The following is a 15,994-nucleotide window of genomic DNA, read 5'->3' as shown; positions in this document are numbered from 1 at the left end:
AAGGACTTGAACAGATTCGGAGAATGGGCAAAGAAGTGGCAGATGGCATACAGTGTAGGGAAGTGTATGGTTACACACTGTGGCAGGAGGAATAAAGGTGTAAACTATTTTCTAAATGGGGAGAAAATTCAGAAATCAGAGACATGGGTGTTCTCATTCTGGTTGAGTCGGTGGCAAGGAAGCCAAATGCAATGTTAGCATTCATTTCGAGAGGATTAAAGTATAAAAGCAAGAATATAATGCTGAAGCTTTATAAGGCATTGGTCAGACTGCACTTGGAGTAGAGTGAGCAATTTTGGGTCCCTTACCTGAGAAAGGATGTACTAGAATTGGAGAGGGTCCAGAGGAGATTTGAGAACTATCCTAGGAATGAAAGAATTAACGTTTGAGGTGTGTTTGATGTCTCTGGGCCTGTACTTTCTGGAGTTTAGAAGCATGAGGGAGATATCATTAAAACCTATTGCATATTGAAAGGCCTAGATGGAGTGGAAGTGGAAAAGATATTTCCTACAGTGGTGGATTCTAGCCTCAGAAAAGAAGGAGGTCTCTTTAGAACAGAGATGGCTAATGTCTTTAGCCAGAAGGTGTTGAGTCTGTGCAATGCATTGTCATGGACGGCTGTAGAGGCCAAGTCATTGGGTATATTTAAAGCGCAGGGTGACAGGTTCTTGATTAGTCTGGGTGCAAAGATTACAGGGAGAAGTCAGGAGATTGGGGTTGAGAGGTATGATACATGATAGATTGGCAGAAGAGACTTGATGGGTCGAATAGGCTAATTTTGCTCCTGTGTCTTATGGTCTTATATTTACGTGTCTAAGAGTCTCTTAAACGCTGATATCATATCTGCAAAAATATATATACTGCCTTCAGGAACTTTGGAAAGGAAGATTGGAAACATGATGATAGTGTGTAAGGATGACAGCCACAGAACTATCAAATTCGGTGCCCGGGGCCCCGATAATTACTAAATGAACAATTTGTCTCAGACTTCACTGCCCATAGCGTTTTAATAGGCTAGATTACAGCATCATCACTGCAACCCTTCCACAGATTTTACAGGAAATTACTCGGAGATCATGAGTCATGATGTCAACCCAAAAGACATTAAGTTTGACTGATTTAAGTAAAAATTAATAAAATCAATAACTACCGCTAACGCCGCTTGCAAGAACGCGAGCCCGGCTGAAAGCGGGGGAAAACACAGAAGTTCTTAAATCAGGCTCCTCCCATGCTGACGTCAGTGCTACAGGCTGGAGACGCTGGTTGCCATGGAAGCTATCAAGAAACGCAGGTGTTTGGAGATGGTTGTTTCTGTGTAAACGTTTGCACCCATGAACTTTTCACTTACTGCACCCCCCCCCGCCCCGATCAGGGAGAAGTAAGTTTAACAGGTGACACCACCCTTGAAGGAAGGAGTTGGTGCATTGCCGCCCCCGCTCTGATAGTGTCGTGCTTCTGGGCCTGCAGCCTCTCTGGGATTTACAGCAGGAGCGAACAGCATGAATAACGGTGTCTTCTTATACACTCCGCCCGTCAGCAGGGACAGAGTGATCTCCGGGTTCCCCAAGGTACGTCTGTAATATTTTAACAGCATCTGCTCCTGTTCTGATCGGGGGCGGGGGCGGGCTGTGTTTAATGGTGTCGGTTGTTTTGTTTTAGCAGCAGAAATTAGAACTAAGGTAGTTCCTCCAAGTTTGTAGACATATCTATCTTTATCGGCTGATATTATTCAGACAGGATGCATTTCCCAACACAAGCAGTTTGCTATGCACTAAGCAAGACCAAGGACTCCAGACCGGACTCAATGTCAGCAAGACTAAGAAGCTGATTTGACCTCAGGAGGAGGAATTCGGAGGTCCAGAAGCCAGTCGTCTTCGGGGATCAGAGGTGGAGAAGGCCAGCAACTTTAAATACCTTGGTGTTATCATTTCATAGACTCTGTCCTGGCCATTATGAAGGAAGTGCAATTACGAAGAATGCACGGCAGCGCCTCTACTTCCTGAGGAGTTTGTGAAGATTCGGCATGACATCTAAAACTGACAAACTTCCGTAGATGTGTGGTGGAGAGTATATAGCCATATCACAGCCTGGGAGGCACGCACAAATGCCCTTGAACAGAAAATCCTACAAAAAGCAGTGGATATGGCCCAGCCCATCACGGGTAAAGCCCTCCCCACCTCTGAGCACATCTGCACGGAACGCTGACTCAGAAAAGCAACAACCATCACCAGAGATCCCCACCACCCAGGCTATCAGCTGCCATCAGGAAGAAAGTACAGGAGCCTCAGAACCCACACCACCAGGTTTAAGAACTGTTATTACTCCTCAACCATCTGGCTTTTGAACCAGTAGGGATAATTTTATTCAACTTAACTGGTCTTATTACTGAACTGCTCCCTCAACCTATGGACTGACTTTCAAGAACGCTTCATCTCACATTCTTGATACTTATTGCTAATTTATTTATTGTTATTAGTTTTTCCTTTGTATTTGCACAGTTTGTTGTCTTTTGCATGTTGGTTGCTTGTCCATCCTATTGAGTGCGGTCTTTCAGCGATTCCATTATGTTTCTTGGATTTACTGTGCATGCCCACAAGAAAACGAATCTCAGGGTTGTATATGGTGACATATGTACTTTGATAATAAACCTGATTCTGAAATCTTGGATTTGGCTAATTCGCAATCTATTAAATTAGCTGATTATGTTCTGTCAGAAGAGGACATTGCTCAGCCTTCTGTGTTTACTGCTGCTCAACTCTCAATAGATTCACACAGGATGCAAAGCAGCTTTAACACAAGGACAGTATAGGTGGCACCACGACAAGGTCCTGTTGACCCTTGCTGACACACTGGAGTGGGAAAGATGTAAAAAGAGACCATCTGGCAGAGAGGCAAACAGGGCAGTTATTTTCATCAAGGAGAGAGCCACACCAGTCATATCAAAGAGGCCTAAATCCAATCTGCTGCAAACTGCCAAATTATGGGAGATGAGGGTCAATGTGGGGAGGAAGCCGCAGTTCCCGGAGGTGGTGTAAACCACACTTTGACCAGACATTGTGTGGTCCAGTGAAGATAAGAAAATCATCCTAGTGGAGCTCACAGAACCATGGGAGGAAGGATGCAACGAAAAACATCATGAAACAAAGGCCCTGAACTACCAGTCCTTGGTCCAGGAGTGCAGGGACAAAGTATGGCAGATGTGGCTACTTCCTCATGGAGATCAGCAATAGAGGTTTCCCTGCAAGGTTGGCATGGAGGTCGCTGTCTGCGCAGGGCCTTGATGAAAAGAGCAAGAACCAAGCAGCTGGCAGGATTGGAGAGGAAGCAGGAAGAGCCTCTTGCTGGATATGGAGCAGGAGAGAGGAGTAGAGCTGGAAGTCAGGAGCAGATGGGCAGTGATTTGGCCACCACCACTGACCCACCAACTGAAGAGTGTAGTGGTTAAGGGTCGAAACACTCTATGAAGGTTGAGCATCACCTGACAACATCTGCCCCTGGCCAAAGGCTATGGTTACCTCATCAGGTAACTGAAGAGAGCATCCCAGTGTATGATGCAAGTGTAATTGTTAAAATAGTAATAGGCATTTGTTCAGATTCACTTTTAGAATAAACCATCACAGTTTGCAGAATAAAGATGATACTTAATAAGTTTTGATTTTCTGCAAATCTGGATAATTTGATTTGCCATCGGTCTCTCCATAGCCAATAGCAACAGGCTTCAGAATCTCTGGAAACAAGTTAAAATGGTTAGGACTGAAATGAGGAGAAATCACTTACTGGAATTCCGTGCTGCAGAAGGCTGAGGTAACTGAATCACTAAATATATTCAAGAATGAATTATATCGAATTCCCTCTCAGTTTCTCCCTAAATATTTCACCTTTCACACTAAACTTACGACCTCTATTTCCAGATGCACCCTGCCTCGGGGGAAAGCCTGCATGCATTTACCCTGGCTATATCCCTCATAATTTTGAATACCTTGAAAAGACCTCCCCTCATTCTTCTACACTCTAGGGAATTAAGTTTTAATTTATTCAACCTTTCCCTGTAATTCACATCCTGAAAACATCCTTGTAAATTTGTTTTGCAATCTTTCTAGCTTATTGGTATTTTTCCTGTATAATCTGTGCCAATTTTGTTCATTTACAGTCAATCGTAAGAACATGACAGATGAATTCTAACGTGAATAGCTTTTAGGAACTAATACACAGTTTTACTAATACTGCAGAGGTATTGGTAGTGTTCTAATTTGTTCTATATTTCATTTAAATCATAAATTGTTACTTAGTTAAATTGTAGATTGTCATTATTATGCCTTTTAACTATTTTCATGAAACTTCAGCTAATTTGGGGCAGCGGCTTAATTGGGCCAAATCGTACTGGTCCTGATGTGTCCCAATTAACTAGAATCCACTGTGCTTGTATATCCTATCCCTTACAATAACTTACCCATGACTGACGTCAGGCATACTAGCCTGTGATTTCCCATCTTGTTCTTAGACCCTATCCTTCTGTCCTCCAGAGCTTCACCTGTGGCTACCTGTGGCTAAGGATGTTTTAAGTATCTCTGCCAGGGCATCTGCAATTTCTGAACTATCCTCCTACAAGGTCCGGGGGGGCACTTTGGATTTATCCACCCTATACCTTCTTTTCTGTAATCTGGATACAGTCCATGACCTCATTGTTCTTTTGCCTCTGTTTTGTACACCAAGTGAATACAGATGCAAAATATCCATTTAAAATCTCCCCTATCTGTTTCAGCTACATGCATTCATTATCACGCCTATTTTTGAAGAGGAAAAATTTTGTCCCTTGCTATCCTTTTGCTCTTAATATATCTGTCACAGTTCTTGGGATTCTCTTTCATCTTCCAGAGCAACCTCGTGCCTTCCTTTAACCCTTGTAATTTCCCTCTTGTGTTCTCTTGCATTTCTTATATTCCTCAAGTGTCTTATTTGATCCTAAGTGTCTCCTTCTTCTTAACCAGGGCTTCAATATCCCCTGAAAACCAAGGTTCCCTAAACCTGTTAGCCTTGCTTTTATTCTAGCAAAAAAATACAAATCTTGTTCTCAATATTCCACTTACCAAGCATTCCTTTGCCAGAAAACACCCTATCCCAATTCACACCTGCCACCTCTGATGCCATCAAAAGTGGCCTTTTTCTAATTTAGAAACTTAACCCAAGGATCAGTCAAATTCTCCACAATTGCAGATGGAAATCTTGAAACTGGTGGAATGGTGATCACTGAATCCAAAGTGTCCCCTTACACACGCTTCTGTCATCTGCCCTGTCTTGTCCCTCTCCAGTAGGTACCTCTACATATTGATTAATGAAACTTTCCTGAACACATTTGACAAACTCTATTCTATCCAGACCTTTTACAGTAACATTCTTCCTGGACTCGGAATCGAACTTGGGCCGTGGCAGTGAGAGCATTGAGTCATACAAATATTATGATAATATAGAAAGCAGGTGGGCATTTTATTGTTTAGATATCAACAAGCCTCCTGTATCCATTGGCAAAGTCAGAGCAGAGAAAGATAGATGATTTAACAGTACAAGTAAATCTTGATATCTCTGCAATTAGTGATGGGGAGAGAAATATGACATCTTAAGCTAGAGCAACACATACAAACCTTAATATCTTAAGCTAGACTGTCTCATGTCCAATTTCAGAAACTGAAAGGAAATACATTTGTATAGCACTTTTATATCCTCGTGTATTAATTAACAACAGTCATTGTTTTATTGTGAGTGCATTTTATCCAGTCATAGTTTCAAGTTTTCTTTTTTTGTAATTTATTTTTTATTGAAGTTCATCATCAAACAAACATTTCCATAAGATGTATTTCAGATACTGTACATATATATCATACATTCATATTTGTCACAAATCTCCACATAGTATTTATCTGAGGTATACACTTATAGAAAGGAGAGGAAAGAAAGAACAATCAGAAGAAGAAAACCATGTACAAAGTAGGGAGTGATTTTTTTTTAACAACATATTCACTGACTTGTGAGAATAAAATCAGGCCTATGAGGTGTTATGTAGTTAAACCATTTATCCCAGTATGAATCAAATTGTTCCAACTTATGATTAACAGATGCTGTTATCTTCTCCATTTGGTAAATGTCCATTGTAATTTCCATCCATACAAATAAAGTTGGGCTCCCCTGTGATAACCATTTCCTGGTAAGGGTCTTTTTACCAGCCACCAGCACTACATTCATTAAATATTTATCTCTTTTCAACCGTTCTTGAGGTATATACCCAAAATATATGGTCTCACGTTCTAAGGGTATTTCACATTTAAAGATGCCTTGTAGGGCATTGTGTATCCCATTCCAATAGTCTGTGATAATGGGGCATTCCCAGAAAATACAATAATGGTTTCAATTTTGATTTCCACAATTTCTCCAGCAAACAGGGAGGTTACTATCATAATCAGATTTCTGAGAGGGTGTAATAAAATATCTTATCAAGTTTTTCCACCCGAACTCCCTCCATTTCTGTGAACTGGTACACTTTCATTGATACCTCCGTTTTATCGTCCAGTCTTCCTCAAATATCACTAACCCTCCTTCCTTCTCCCATTTTGTTTTAATGTATGAAGTCGAATGTGTTTTAAGATTTGACGAATCCTTATACACGCTTGAAATTATTCTACTACCGTTGTCTGAATTATATGCTTTTCTAAATAGCTCTATCAAACATGTACTTGGTTACATTTTTAACTGTCCTATTAACATACTGTCGCATCTGTAAATACCGGTAAAAGTCTTGTTTTTCTAATAAGTGTTTCTCTTTGAGCATTTCAGAACTGAACAGTGTTCCTTCTTTCATTATATTGCAGATAGCTGTTATTCCTTTAGCTGTCCTGGCCTTAAATCTAGCATCCAGTTTGTTCGGCGTAAAATCTGAGTCATATGCATACCACTTAAGAATTGTAATGTCTCTCTCTATCTTATATTCTTTTATAATACTTTTCCATATTTTAAGAGTTCATTTCACCCACGGGTTATCAATAGTATTTATGTAACTTTGTAGGTTGTTATCAGCCAAAATTGCCTATATGGGGATGGAAAGTATCCTCTCCTCAATGTTTTTCCATTGAGTGTCATATGATGGGTTGCACCAGCATATCACAGCTCTCAACTGTGCTGCAAAATATTAATCTCTAAGAGAAGGTAGGTTCCCATCCCCCCTTTTCCTTGGCTAATTGCAAAGTTTTGAGACGAACTCTAGGCCTTTTACCTTGCCATACATATCTTGATAGCTTCTTGTTCTATTCATTGAATTGATTTTGGTTCATTGGTCTGGGCAGTATATTCATTTTAATAGATTCAATCCTTGAACTAAGACCAAGAAAAGGAATTAGGTTCCTTAATTTCTTCCTTAATTTTTATATTTAGGCTGATAATTGCATTCTGATAATTTTGCCAAATCTTTTGGCATAATGATGCCCAAATATTTGACAGACTCTGTTTGTCATGCCCAAGGATATCTACTTTCAATTTCTCTTGGTGGGCTATAGTTATATGAAAGTAGTTAGGTTTTACCTATGTTGATCTTGTATCCTGATAATTGGCCGTATTGTTCAAAGGATTGCATCAATTTAGGTAAAGAGTATGGTGGTTGCCCTAGATAGATCAAAATGTCATCTGCTTAACAGGCCAATTTCTGTTCTGTCCCTTTAATAGTAATTCCCCTGATATCTTCATTTTGTCTGATGTATTGAGTTAATGGTTCCAGATATAATGCGAAGAGTAGCCGTGACCATGCACAACCCTGTCTCGTGCCCCTTTCTAGGGTAAAACTGTTAGATAAATATCCATTGATTTTAATCCTAGCAGTAGGATTGTCATATAGTGCCTGTATAGTTTTAATAATTGTGTCATGTAGACCAAATCTATGTAAAACTCTGTAAATTCTAATTAACCGAATCAAATGCCTTTTCAGTGTCCACGCTTATCACTATTGCTTCAATTTCATTTTTTTTATATGATCCATAATGTGAAGTGTCCTCGTATATTGTCTTGTGTTGGCGTTGTTGTATAAAATCTGTCTGATCATTATGTATCAGTGTGGGTAGAAACTCTTCTAATCGTTTGGCCATGATGGAGGTAAATATTCTATAATCCACATTAAGAACAGATATTAGTCTAAATGACCCACATTGCATTTTATCCTTGTCTTCTTTCGGTATAGCTGAGATTATTGCCTCCTTCCAGCTGGGTGGCGTTTGTACCTTCCTTAGAGCCCAGTTCAGTGTGGGGAGCAAAACAGGAATTATCTCATCTCTAAATTCCTTATACAGGTTTCCCCCGTCATCCGAAGGTAGAGCGTTCCTATGAAACGATTCATAAGTCGGAATGTCGTAAAGCGAAGAAGCAATTATCATTTATTTATATGGGAAAAATTTCTGAGCCTTCGCAGACCCAAAAATAACCTACCAAATCATGCCAAATAACACATAAAACTTAAAATAACAGTAACATATAGTAAAAGCAGGAATGATATGATAAATACACAGTCTATATAAAGTAGAAATACTTCTCTACAATGATTGCCTGCACAGATCTCCGTAGCGGAAATCTCATGCAAGCACTGTTGGCAGACACACGGCACAAGCGCCGTTGGCAGAAAATCTCACACAAGCACTGTTGGCAAAAACGCTCTCTCCAGTAACCTTTAAACTATGAAGCTGCCAAATCATACCAAATAACACATAAAAATACACAGCCGATATAAAGTAGAAATAATGTATGTACAGTGTAGTATCACTTACCGGAATTGGGGCAGCGCCGAGCACACTGATGGTGTGTTAGACTGAGTTGTCGGAGTTTGGGGTGGTGAGGTGGCCCCCACCCTCCGGGCAGCGATCCGATACCGATCTGCAAAGCATGTAGAGGTACAGCGGTAGCCGGGATGCATCCAGCACTCTTTAAGAAAAAAGCCAAAATAAACATACTAATTAATTAGGTGCCACCTGGCACGTAAATGATTGTTCTCCTTTCCTCTTGCAATTGCATTAGCTATTCATCTATCAGTTCTTGGTCATGGGATGCCAAAACCTCTTCAACATCATCTTCGGCAACTTCCACAAGCCAAACTCATGTTGTCCTTACTTCGTTGACCACGATTGAAACACTTAATTATGTCTAGTTTTACGCTAAGTGTAACACCCTTACGAGTTCTTTTAGGCTTTTCCGATATCTTAGAACTCATCTTGCTAATGGCTCACAAGCACGTGTTAAAGAAATGCCGGCGAGAATGCTGTTCCGGATCTGGGGGAGAGCGGCTGCCTTTTTACGCGCGCTGATTTTTTTCCGCGGGCTGCCTTTTTTCGTAACAGTGAAAACACCTTCTGTTATCGAAAACAGGGAACTAATGTAGGTCTTTCGTAACAGTGAGGTTTCGTAAAGTGAACGTTCGAAAAGCGGGGGTCACCTGTACCACTCTGCCGTATATCCATCTGATCCTGGTGACTTGCTTAACTTAAGCCTACTAATTGCAGTTTTTAGTTCAGCTTCAGTTATGTCAGCAGTCATCGTTCTATTTTGTTCTTTGCTTAAAGTGGGTAACTCTAAAGAATTCAGGAAGGTGTCAGTCTGGGCTATGCTTCCCCCTGGAGCTTTGGAATATAGAGTTTTGTAAAACATTTCAAAAGCTTCTTGAATTTCACTTAGCTTATTTTTTTATCACTTTTGTTCTTGGATCCCTAATTCTTTGAATTGTATTTTATACTTTTTTTTTTCAGTTTCCATGCCAGTATTTTCATAGATTTAGATCCACTTTCATAGTGTCTCTGTTTCAGAAACATTAATTTTTTTCTGATTTCTTGTGTAACCGAACTATTAATTTCATTCCTATTTTTAAAAATTTCCTCTAGTGTATCCTGTGCCAAACTCAATTTGTGTTTTTTTTCTAGTTCCTTCAGCTTATTTTTTAATTCCTCTAATGTTTTATTCCTTATTTTTTTCTTATATGAAGATATCACTATAGTTCTCCCTCTTAAGACAGTCTTCATAGTATCCCATAGAATGGGAGGTGAAACCTCTCCATTGAATTCTAAGTAAGAACCAATTTCTTTTTTAATTTGTTTCTTAAAATAGAAATCATTGAGTAGACTTGAATTTAGTTTCCAAATAGTAAGTCAAAATCAACAGATAAATATATAGGTGCATGGTCACTTACATCTATTGTCCCAATTCCACAGGTGTTTATTTTGTCTTTATCTTTTCCAAATGTTATGAAATAGTCTGTTCTTGTAGATACGGAATGGGAGGCAGAATAATGAGTGTAATCCCTTCTGTCGGGGAAAAGGTCCCTCCATATATCAATTAGACCAACATCCTCAAAAAGAATGTTAACTTTCTTATGTAAGGACTTTGTTTCATAAGTCTTTCTATTGGAAGAGTCTAACTTTGGTCGTAATTGTGAATTTAAGCCTCCCCCACATATCAAGAGACCGTCTGTTTCCGTTACCATAATATTAATAATTTTCTGGAAGAAACTAATATCACTTCCTGGGGGTGCGTATATATTCAATAAAGTAACTGGATTTCCATCTATATTCCCCCTTACCAGAATATATCTGCCCTCCTTATCTCCCATTTCGAATACTTTTTCAAATTTAGCTTGCTTGAGATGAGAATAGCAACTCCTCTTCTATGTCCTGATTTATATGAGGAGAAAAACAAATTAGTGAAGCCCATTCTCTTTAATTTTCCATGCTCATTATCACTTAAGTGAGTTTCCTGTAAATATACTACATGGGCTTGTTCTTTTTTCATTTTTGACAGAATTTTATTTTGTTTGATTGGATTTAACGGCCCATTGACATTAAAAGAAATGAATTTTACTTTGTCCTTAGCCATGTGTTTTTATCTGTTAGTATATCATTGAAATTTGTAGAATATAACTTAATCGATCTACTCCCTGAACAAATAAGAGCCAAGAAACGCAAATAATTTAAAAGAAGTTAACGAAAGTGTGATTCCAAGGCTGTGGTCTCTAGATGACCCTGGGTTGAGCTAGAGGAAATATCTAGCCGTGGGAGATAGCTCCTCCTACCTGTGAGTTGAGGGCCCCCACTGCAGTAAAAGTAAGTAAAAAAAAATCTATGTATATATATATTCTCATTTTGGTGGGGAAAAAGGAGTGAGTGAATGAATAAGAAAAAATTGAGTAATATAAAATCCACATTATAATACGTATTTCTTGAGCTAGGTATATCACCGGCTATTTTTGCTTCTGTTTAGTTTATCAGCACTTTTAAAGTTAGCCAAACCTTATGGCTCTTTTGGAGGAGGTGAGGGCTGTCTTCGGAGAACTCACAGTCTCTTTCTAATATCCTTCTCTCATCCTCCTCCTGTCTCCTGCTTTCTCGGTTCTTTTATTATTTCCCCAGCAGATCGGGATAACTGCTCAGCCAGACTTTCCCTTGGTTTGACCACGCCAACAGGCAGCCCTCTGTTGCTCATGTCTCTAGTCGCCTCTCCCACTGTCTGATATAGCTGTATCCCTCCTTCGTAAAATACTTTCAGTTTAGCAGGGTACGGGGTTTGAAAATTAATCTTTTCTTGCTTTAATATTCTTTTCGCTTTGGAATATTCCTTCTGTTTCTGTAGGACCGCCGGGTGGTAATCATGATCAAAATATATTAACTTCCCATTCCAAAACACCCTCTTATTATGTAGTATTATACTTAAATGCACCGCACAGCCTTGTAAATTCCTTTTATAAGATCATAAAATTTAGACCATAAGACAAAGGAGCAGAAGTAGGCCATTCAGCCCATCGAGCCTGCTCCGCCATTTTATCATGAGCTGATCCATTCTCCTATTTAGTCCCACTCCCCCGCCTTCTCACCATAACCTTTGATGCCCTGGCTACTCAGGTACCTATCAATCTCTGCCTTAAATACACGCAGACTTGGCCTCCACTGCTGCCCATGGCAACAAATTCCATAGATTCACCACCCTCTGACTAAAAAAATTTCTTCACATTTCTGTTCTGAATGGGCGCCCTTCAATCCTTAAGTCATGCCCTCTCGTACTAGACTCCCCCATCATGGGAAACAACTTTGCTACATCCACTCTGTCCATGCCTTTTAACATTCAAAATGTTTCTATGAGGTCTCCCCTCATTCTTCTAAACTCCAAGGAATACAGTCGAAGAGCTGACAAACGTTCCTCATAAATTAACCCTCTCATTCCCGGAATCATTCTAGTGAATCTTCTCTGTACCCTCCCCAAAGTTAGCACATCCTTTCTTAAATAAGGAGACCAAAACTGCCCACAGTACTCCAAGTGAGGTCTCACCAGCGCCTTATAGAGCCTCAACATCACATCCCTGCTCCTATACTCTATTCCTCTAGAAATGAATGCCAACATTGCATTCACCGTCTTCACTACTGACTCAACCTGGAGGTTAACTTTAAGGGTATCCTGTACGAGGACTCCCAAGTCCCGTTGCATCTCCGAACTTTGAATTCTTTCCCCATTTAAATAATAGTCTGCCCATTTATTTTTTCTGCCAAAGTGCATAACCATACACTTTCCAACATTGTACTTCATTTGCCACTTCTTTGCCCATTCTTCCAATCTATCCAAGTCTCTCTGCAGACTCTCCGTTTCCTCAGCACTACCGGCCCCTCCACCTATCTTCGTATCGTCAGCAAACTTAGCCACAAAGCCATCTATTCCATAATCCAAATAGTTGATGTACAATGTAAAAAGAAGCGGCCCCAACACTGATCCCTGTGGAACACCACTGGTAACCAGCAGCCAACCAGAATAGAAATCCTTTATTCCCACTCTCTGTTTCTTGCCAATCAGCCAATGCTCTATCCAGGTATGTAACTTTCCCGTCATTCCATGGGCTCTTATCTTGTTAAGTAGCCTCATATGTGGCACCTTGTCAAAGGCCTTCTGAAAATCTAAATATACAACATCCACTGCATCTCCCTTGTCTAGCCTACTGGTAATTTCCTCAAAAAATTGTAACAGGTTTTATCAGGCAGGATTTTCCTTTAAGGAATCCATGCTGAGTTCTGCCTATCTTGTCATATGCCTCCAGGTACTCTGTAACCTCATCCTTGACAATCGACTCCAACAACTTCCCAACCACCAATGTCAAGCTAACAGGTCTATAATTTCCTTTTTGCTTCCTTGACCCCTTCTTAAATAGCGGGGTGACATTTGCAATCTTCGAGTCTTCCGGGACCATGCCAGAATCTATCGACTTTTGAAAGATCATCGCTAATGCCTCCGCAATCTCCACAGCTACTTCCTTCAGAACACGAGGGTGCATTCCATCTGGTCCAGGAGATTTATCTACCTTTAGCCTATTCAGCTTCCTGAGTACTTTCTCTGTCGTAATTGTGACTGCGCACATTTCTCTTCCCTGACACCCTTGAGTGTCCGGTGTACTGCTGATGTCTTCCTCAGTGAAGACTGATGCAAAATACTTGTTCAGTTCCTCTACCATCTCCTTATCTCCCATTACAATTTCTCCAGCATCATTTTCTATCGGTCCTATATCTACTCTCGCCTGTCTTTTACTCTTTATATACTTGAAAAAGCTTTTAGTATCCTCTTTGATATTATTTGCTAGCTTCCTTTCATAGTTAATCTTTTCTCTCTTAATGACCTTCTTGGTTTCCTTTTGTAAGGTTTTAAAAACTTCCCAATCCTCTGTCTTCCCACTAATTTTTGCTTCCTTGTATGCCCTGTCCTTTGCTTTAACTTTGGCTTTGACTTCTCTTGTCAACCATGGTTGCATCCTTTTTCCACTCAAAAATTTCTTCTTTTTTAGAATATACTTGTCTTGCACATTCCTCATTTCTTGCATAAACTCCAGCCACTGCTGCTCTGCTGTCTTTCCCACCAGTGTTTCTTTCCAGTCAACTTTGGCCAGTTCCCCTCTCATGCCACTGTAATTTCCTTTACTCCACTGAAATACCGACACATCAGATTTCGGCTTCTCTTTTTCAAATTTCACAGTGAACTCAATCATGTTATGATCACTGCCTCCTAAGGGTTCCTTCACCTCAATCTCTCTAATCACCTCCGGTTCATTACACAATACCCAATCCAGTACAGCCGATCCCCTAGTGGGCTCAACAACAAGCTGTTCTAAAAAGCCATCTGGCAGACATTCTACAAATTCTCTCTCTTGAGATCCAGTGCTGACTTGATTTTCCCAATCTACTCACATGTTAAAATCTCGCACAATTATCATAACACTGTCCTTCTGACAAGCCTTTTCTATTTCCAGTTGTAATTTGTAATTTAGGAGCAGACTTACCCATTGAGTCTGTTCTGCTATTCCGTCATAGCTCCCCTTACTAATCAAGAGCCTATCAACCTCCACTTTAAATATACCCAATGATTTGGCCACGACAGCCATCTGTGACAATGAATTCCACAGATTCACCACCTTCAGGCTCAAGAAATTCCTCCTTATCTCTATTCCAAAAGTACATCCTTCTATTCTGAGGCTGTGTCCTCTGGACCCGGAATCCCCCGCTATAGGAAACATCAACGTCCATTATCCACTTCACGTCCATTCTATCTAGGTCTTTCAATATTCAATAGGTTTCAGTGGGATCCCCCTCATTCTTCTAAACTCCAGCAAGTACAGGTCCAGAGCCATCGAATGCTCCTCATATGTTAACTCTTTCATTCCTGTGATAATTCTTGCGAGCCTCCTCTGGACCTTCTCCAATGCCAGCACACCCTTACTTAGATGAGGAGCCAAAAATTGATATAGTACTCCAAGTGCAGTCTGATTATTACCTTATAAAACCTCAGCATTACATCCTTGCTTTTATATTCTAGACCTCTCAAAATTAATGCTAACATTGCTATCTATTATATTATGCATTAATAAACAAAGTCCTATTTTTATGAAGATAGCATTCAAATTTTAATTTATTTAAGATAATTTGTCATCAGAGATATTGTTTGTCCTCATTTTGAGTGTAGGTGGTTGGACTGTGGCCTTGGGCTTCAGATCACCTCTTCTATCCTTTGAAATAATTAAATCTGGTACAAATTCAACCAGTCTGCATTTCAATGGAAAGAAACAGTTATGAGAGAATTTTCAGTTAGTTTTCATTTATTTGTTTAAAATGTGTTCATTTAAACATATTCAATCATTTTTAAATCTTTTAAGTGTTTTGATTTAGTTTTGTTCTTTTTAAAATTAATTCTAAATGAATGGAATGTTTCATATGTTTGGTAGTTTTATTGCAAATTTATTACAGGCAAATTTATTACAGGTTGGTCAGCTGGCAACATCTTTTGATGGAATTTAAGATCTGAAGACCTTGTGCCTCATAGACTTTGCGAATCAGATCAGAGCCAGCTTCACTGAGAAATCTGTCACGCAGGTAGATGAGCAACAGGTGTGGGCAGGTTGCTGCCCCGTGGGAACTTTGGCCCAAGATCGCCTTCATAAATCTTAACAGAAACTTCAGGAGAAAATGTTTAATTTAAAGGTTGATGGAAATCTAAAATATAACGCAGGAATAGTCGCGGAATATGACTTAAGATAGTGAAAGACAAACTTTTGAGATTGGTGTGAATAGAGGGTTATACTGAATCAACTGGATTAGCCTGAAGAGAGAAAAATGGTAGACTGTTCCAATTAACACACCTTGTCAGTCCACACAAAAGAACAAGGTGGTTTTTGACCACTTTTGCTAGAAACAATGTACTCCCTAGGACAAGACAAAATTCTAATTTCCATTACACTTTTCAAGGTTGCATGAAATAGATTTATTACAAAAATATTCCCATGTTGTTGCTATCAAATGAAATTAACTGTTTCAAAAGGCCTTCCTATGATGATCAAGAAGCCTGTCTCCGGTAACAGGTTCAGAAATTTACCACAATATGATTCCATTCCTGATCAAAACTGTAGGTGAACGTTTGATAGCGATGTGAATGATCACATTATTGAGTTTAGATGGTATAC

General features: G+C 39.7%; 1 protein-coding gene across 1 annotated transcript in view; it reads left to right on the top strand.

Annotated features, from left to right (window-relative positions):
• Positions 1–1,266: 1,266 nt before the first annotated feature.
• The window catches only part of rab36 (RAB36, member RAS oncogene family), an 80,231-nt gene continuing 65,503 nt past the window's right edge, over positions 1,267–15,994 (top strand). The window contains exon 1 of the mRNA XM_063040920.1: positions 1,267–1,568. Within this exon, the coding sequence (XP_062896990.1) occupies positions 1,500–1,568 (69 nt within the window). The 5' untranslated portion in view covers positions 1,267–1,499. The remainder of the gene's footprint in view (positions 1,569–15,994) is intronic.

The sequence above is a fragment of the Mobula hypostoma genome, chromosome 2, assembly GCF_963921235.1.
Source record: "Mobula hypostoma chromosome 2, sMobHyp1.1, whole genome shotgun sequence".
Taxonomy (NCBI): domain Eukaryota; kingdom Metazoa; phylum Chordata; class Chondrichthyes; order Myliobatiformes; family Myliobatidae; genus Mobula; species Mobula hypostoma.
The sequence above is the reverse complement of the archived record's forward strand: the minus strand, read 5'-3'. Positions and strand labels throughout refer to the sequence as shown.